Here is a 5,941-nt window from a genome sequence, read left to right as displayed (position 1 = left end):
CTATTGTCTCTGCTTCCTTTCTACTGCCACCACCACCTAACTGGATGGCCCAGAAGGCCTGGGATAAGGATGGGAGGATTCCTGGATCCGGGCCTTGATAGGGAGTGTAGAGCCAACGTCTAGCTCCTAGGGTGGAAGAGATACTGCCGGAGCCACTCAGAATGTTGCCATTGCTCTTGGGGTGGGATGGGGATTGCAGTAGTATCAGTACCCGCTCCCCTTTAAATTAGTTCCATGTTCATTAATGCAGACATTTATTTAATCAACAATGTTGAGTACTGAGTCCCTAGTTCTGCCTTGTTCTGTCTAAACAAAGGCTGATCTAGTCCATACTTACCATGCTAAGCTAGGAGAATGGGACCATGAAGGCTGCATGGAGGAAGTTTTATTTTATTTTTAAATGTTTTTACTGATTTTTAGAGAGAGGAAAGGAGAGGGAAAGATAGAAGCATCAATAAGAGAGAAACATCATCGATCATTGATCAGCTGCTTCCTGCATGTCTCCTGGGGATCAAGCCCTCAACCCAGGCATGTGCCCTGACCAGGAATTGAGTTGTAATCTCTTGCTTCATGGGTCAATGCTCAATCACTGAGCAATACTAACTGGGCTATTTCTTTAAAAAAATTTTTTTTATTGATTTCAGAAAGGAAGGGAGAGGGAGAGAGATACAGAAACATAAGTGATCAGAGAGAATCATTGATCAGCTGCCTCCTGCATGCCCCCCACTGGGGATTGAGCCTGCAACCCAGGCATGTGCCCTGAGTGTGACCTCCTAGTTCATAGATTGATGCTCAACCACTCAGCCATGCTGGCTGGGCAGGAAGGTTTATTTCTGATATAAATGGGAGGCTTCTGAGGTAGAGGACTTAGGACTTAGGCTGGGTCCAGTTGGGAGGGAAGAATTGGAGAGTGGCTTTGAGTTTCAGGATGGGTTTCTGGTGTGGGGTTGTGGAGGCACCCAAACTTGTACATGGTTGGTGAGAGGTATAGAAAGTGGAACTGAGTATGTGTGGGAGGAGGCATTGCAGACCCCAGATGAAGAGGAAGGCAGGACCTAATGTCTGTATACTCCTAAGTCCCCAATGTGATGGTCAGGGCTTGGTCAGGACCAGGGACAGATCCTGTCCCTTGCTCTCCCTTTGCAGGGTCCCTTTCCTTTCTGTCTCCTCAGTCACGGTTACATCTGGGCTGCCTTTCAGGCACCCCAGCCTTCTCCTCAGTAAGATCTGAGAATAGGCCTGGCTGGGTTCTCCCCATCCTGTCGTGAACCTGAGTCTCCTTAGAGCTGATAGAACTGATTACTTTTATATTCTTTCCCCTGTTCTTTTCCCAACTTTTGAACAAATTCTGTGTCCATTCTTCATCCTCAATCAATCTCTTCCCATGCCAGCCTTTCATGTGCCATCCCCTGGGGCCACTGTCCCCCTGCCCCTGCTGGAGTCTCACCTTACTCTTGATTTCTCAGTTCTCTTCTCCTACTACATGCTATCCAGTGCTTCTTCCTCCTTTTCTGCCCCTCCCCCATGGCCAGTGTAGCACATGAGCTAGGAGAATGAGAAGTCAAAAGCCCAGCTTCTGAAATCAGACCTAGGTTTGATAGATTGTGCCACTGACTTTCTGTGTCTTATTAGACAGGTAGTTAGCTTCTTTGAATCTCAGCCTCCTGGCCTGTAAAATGGGACAATTCTTACGCTAAAGACTGTAAACTCTGAGGATGTACAGTGCCTGGTGAACAGTAATACTCAATGTTTGCCTGCTTGACCGACTGCGGATAATAGCAATGCTTTCAGTACATGTAATATAAAGGATTACTTTTATGTCTAAATTGTTTTGACCCAACAATCCTATTAGGAGTACTATTGCTACAAGCCCCAATCTACACATTAGGAAACAGCCATGGAGAAGTTGGAGTTGCTCAAATTTGAGTAATTATTTTCAGGGAGTGGGTGTTTCTGAGAGTGGGCAGTGAGCTGAACCTGAAAACTCACAGCTTCTGGAGAGGAGAGCTAGAGGAACTACAATACCCACAGGGCTCCGCATCTCCCCCGGAAGTACTTACGGTTGGCCTCGTGCTCTGAGGCCGATTGGCGGTTTGGTAGGCGAGGATTGGGAAGCCGGAGCTGTGCTGGTTTGAGATTGGTAAAATTGCTATCAGCCCCGCCTCAAAACCCGGAAGTAGTCTCCAGTTGGCTCACGTGCAGCGAGGAAACGCGAGTTTTGGACGCGCGGCTAGTTGTTCGCTGCTTGGGGTCTGACTCCCAAGCTCCCCGCCCTCATCAAAGGACTGTGACCCATTGAGGGCCTCTTTTGAGGACGCGGAGACCGAGTGATCCCCGCTGCTTCCCGTCACCTACGCTGTACCTCATGGTGTCTACATTCAGCAGCCCCGCTGAGGCGGCGCTGGAGCGGGAGGCGGGGGCCGCGGGGCTGCTCACGCCTCTGGCGGACCTGGACCGAGTGTACGAGCTGCAGCGAGTCGTCGGGTTTGTCCGTGACCTGGCGTGTCAGCGGGTGAGGGCAGGTTAGGGAGGAGTGGCTCACCTCTCGGGGATCGGGGTCTCGGGGTAATTTTGTGCGGATGGGGGGTGAGGGGAGGTGCTTCTCTGGGACGAGAGGCTGTGAAGGTTGGTTGGGTAGGGACTCCCGGAAGGTTTTCCTTGAAGAGACGACCCTCGGTGAAGGAGAGGCCGTTTCTGACTTCATGATTTATGCTTACAGGTGGCCTTGCAGTTCCCTGACCAACTGTTGGGAGATGCTGGGGTTGTGGCTGCACGACTGGAGGAGACCACGGGGTCGAAAATGTTCATTCTGGGGGACACAGCCTATGGCAGGTGTGAAGTTGGGCTTAAGGACGGAGGCCTAGGGACCCAGGGTTTGTGGTGTTTTCCCTCTATGACAGTGCCTGCCCCTAATGGCCGTTTCTCTTTGATGATGCTCGATGACTGCCCTCCTGATAGCAGCTCCTCTCAATGACAGTGTGTTTCCATACATCGTTTTCTTCACTGACCACATTTCCAACTGAAGACAGGAACTTTCTGATGAAACCTTCTCACTAATGGTATCTCCCCTGCAGCTGCTGTGTGGATGTGCTGGGTGCTGAGCAAGCTGGAGCTCAGGCCCTTGTACATTTTGGCCCTGCCTGCTTAAGCCCTCCAGCCCGCCCACTGCCGGTGGCCTTCGTCTTTGGTCAGCGTTCTGTGGCCTTGGAGCTCTGCGCCAAAGCCTTTGAGGCCCAGAATCCAGACCCCACAGCTCCTGTGGTGCTGCTGAGTGAGCCGGCCTGCGCCCATGCCCTGGGTGAGGGGTTTTGCCTGGGGATGCAGGGAGAGTGGGTCAGCTATTTTGTTTCTCATTTTCCCATTTCAGTACATCCCAGAGAGTTCTCAATATGGGCTTGACCCCAGCCTGTGCTTTTGGGTCACACTCAGTCTTCTGGGGAACAGGGGAGCTCTTGCTTTGCCAGGCCCCAACCCTGACACCACTTCCTTCTTCCAGAGGCCTTGGCCACTCTCCTTCGCCCACGGTACGTGGACCTGCTTGTCTCCAGCCCAGCTCTTCCCCTGCCAGTGGACTCCCTCAATTCAGAGCCTGAACCCCTGCAGCGTTTTGGGCGTCGCTTCCCCCTGGCCCCAGGAAGGTGTCTGGAAGAGTATGATGCTTTCTATGTGGGAGGCTCTGGGGCCAGCTCTGACCCTGACCTCGATCCTGACCTGAGCCGGCTGCTCTTGGGCTGGGCACCAGAGCGGTCCTTCTCCTCCTGCTGCCCAGACACGGGGGGGACTCGTGATGAAGGTGCCCGGGCTGGGCGGCTGAGGGCACGGAGACGATATCTGGTAGAGAGGGCCAGAGATGCTCGCGTGGTGGGGCTGCTGGTGGGCACGTTGGGTGTGGCCCGACACCGGGAGGCACTGGCACACTTGCGGAACCTGACTCGGGCTGCCGGCAAGCATAGCTATGTGTTAGCTCTGGGGCGGCCCACACCTCCCAAACTTGCCAACTTCCCTGAGGTAGATGTCTTTGTGCTGTTGGCCTGTCCTCTTGGTGCCCTAGCTCCCCAGCCTTCTGGTAGCTTCTTCCGGCCTGTATTGTCACCATGTGAGCTGGAGGCTGCCTGCAACCCTGCCTGGCCATCTCCAGGCCTGGCTCCCCACCTCACACACTACGCAGACTTATTGCCTGGTGAGTGTTGGGGCACTGCCTGAGCTGGAAACAGTTGGGGCATGGAAGCAGGGGGCCAGTATGGATCATCTTTCTCCCTCCTAGGCTCTCCCTTCCACGTGCCCCTCCCGCCACCTGAATCGGAACTGTGGGACATCCCAGATGTGTCACTCATTACTGGGGGGCTTCGACCCCTGCCTGCCTGGAAGCCATCAAATGATCCTGGATGCTCAGCCCTGGCTCCGCGGCCTCAGCTGGAGCTGGTTGAGAGTAGCCCTGCAGGTAAGTGTGCCAAGTCTTCACTCCCGTCAGAATTCTCCTGGATTCAGCCCACTCAGCTTCAGTCCCCTCTCTTTGCAGCCTCATTCCTTAGTTCCCGGAGCTGGCAAGGGCTGCAGCCTCACCTGGGTCAGACACCAGTGACAGGAGTCGTGAGCGGAAGACGAGGAATTGCCATCGCCTATGAGGATGAGGGAAGCAGCTGATACCCTGGGAGGCCAGAGACACAGATGGACTTAAGCAGGGGTCCTCAAACTTTTTAAACGGGGGGCCAGTTCACTGTCCCTCAGACCGTTGGAGGGCCGGACTATAGTTTAAAAAAAAACTATGAACAAATTCCTATGCACACTGCGCATACCTTATTTTGAAGTAAAAAAACAAAACGGCAAAACCACCCGCATGTGGCCCGTGGGCCGTAGTTTGAGGACGCCTGGACTTTAGGATCACTGCTAACTCTTCCGGTCCCAGGTGCTGCAGGCTTCAGTGCAGATATGGCCAAATCCAGGAACCACACCATGCACAACCAGTTCCGAAAATGGCACAGAAATGGCATCAAGAAGGAAATAGATCCAAAGTTCCTGGGAAACATACACTTTGCCAAAAAGCACAAGAAGAGGCACATCAACACTAATGCCATGAGCACGTGTGCCAAGGCTACCAAGGCCTTCATAAAGCCCACGGAAGTCAAGCCTGAGATCCCAAAGGGTGGCAGCTGCAAGCTCAGTCAACTTGTCTACATCATTCACCCCAAACTTGGGAAATGTGCTTGGGTCCCCATCACTGAGGGTCTCGGGTACTGCTGGCCAAAGGCCAAGGCAACACTTAAACCAAGCCTCAGGCTGCAGCTGCAACTCAGGCTCAGGCTCCCACAGGTGCCCAGACCCCCATAAAGGCTCCACAGGAGAGGCCTCTGTCTGCTGATGTGAGGAGAGGACTGGTGTGACCCCTGGACTGCTATCTGCATGGAACTAGTGTCCTATGCTATTTGTACAAATAAATCTGAGGCAGGATCTGTTTAAAACAAAAAGACCTTTTAGTGCTCACCCCTCTGCCAGGATCCTTGAAGGAGCCTGGATGGAGGGCGGGCAGGCAGCCCCTCACTAAGGATAGGATCCAGCTTTGTCTTGTACTGACATTGGCACACGGCTTAGCACTTTCTGGCTTAGTAAAATGTTTGATGTTTGACTGACGGGGACTGATTTGGGGCATTCCTGAAGCCGCCTAGGCCCATCTGTTCTGGGAGCAGCCCAGGACCTCTGGCCAATCCCAGTTCCTGGTGTGCAGTTGAGGGTCTGTCCTTTTCAAAGGCAGGTTATAGATGGTCTAGACCAGTGGTTGGCAAACTGCGGCTCACGAGCCACATGCGGCTCTTTGGCCCCTTGAGTGTGGCTCTTTCACAAAATACCACGGCCTGGGCGAGTCTATTTTGAAGAAGGGCGTTAGAAGAAGTTTAAGTTTAAAAAATTTGGCTCTCAAAAGAAATTTCAATCGTTGTACTGTTGA

General features: G+C 53.0%; 2 protein-coding genes across 4 annotated transcripts; both read left to right on the top strand.

Annotated features, from left to right (window-relative positions):
* Nucleotides 1–2,218: 2,218 nt before the first annotated feature.
* On the top strand, nt 2,219–4,916 carry DPH2 (diphthamide biosynthesis 2). 3 transcript variants are annotated; one of them, XM_054720438.1, is made up of 6 exons: nt 2,219–2,512; nt 2,720–2,832; nt 3,075–3,298; nt 3,497–4,180; nt 4,265–4,441; nt 4,520–4,916. In XM_054720438.1, exons 1-6 carry the CDS (start codon nt 2,366–2,368, stop codon nt 4,642–4,644), a joined length of 1,470 nt encoding a protein of 489 aa, XP_054576413.1. In that variant the 5' UTR covers nt 2,219–2,365; the 3' UTR covers nt 4,645–4,916. The 3 variants fall into 3 exon arrangements, with proteins under 3 accessions (XP_054576413.1, XP_054576412.1, XP_054576414.1); XM_054720437.1 differs by having other exon boundaries at nt 4,265–4,916; XM_054720439.1 differs by lacking the exons at nt 2,219–2,512; nt 3,075–3,298 and having other exon boundaries at nt 2,754–2,832.
* Nucleotides 4,917–4,929: 13 nt separating this feature from the next.
* LOC103294912 (60S ribosomal protein L29-like) lies at nt 4,930–5,328 on the top strand. Its single transcript, XM_008151334.2, has one exon. It carries the CDS (start codon nt 4,930–4,932, stop codon nt 5,326–5,328), a length of 399 nt encoding a protein of 132 aa, XP_008149556.2.
* Nucleotides 5,329–5,941: the final 613 nt, after the last annotated feature.

Source organism: Eptesicus fuscus, chromosome 9 (genome assembly GCF_027574615.1).
Source record: "Eptesicus fuscus isolate TK198812 chromosome 9, DD_ASM_mEF_20220401, whole genome shotgun sequence".
Taxonomy (NCBI): domain Eukaryota; kingdom Metazoa; phylum Chordata; class Mammalia; order Chiroptera; family Vespertilionidae; genus Eptesicus; species Eptesicus fuscus.
The sequence above is the reverse complement of the archived record's forward strand: the minus strand, read 5'-3'. Positions and strand labels throughout refer to the sequence as shown.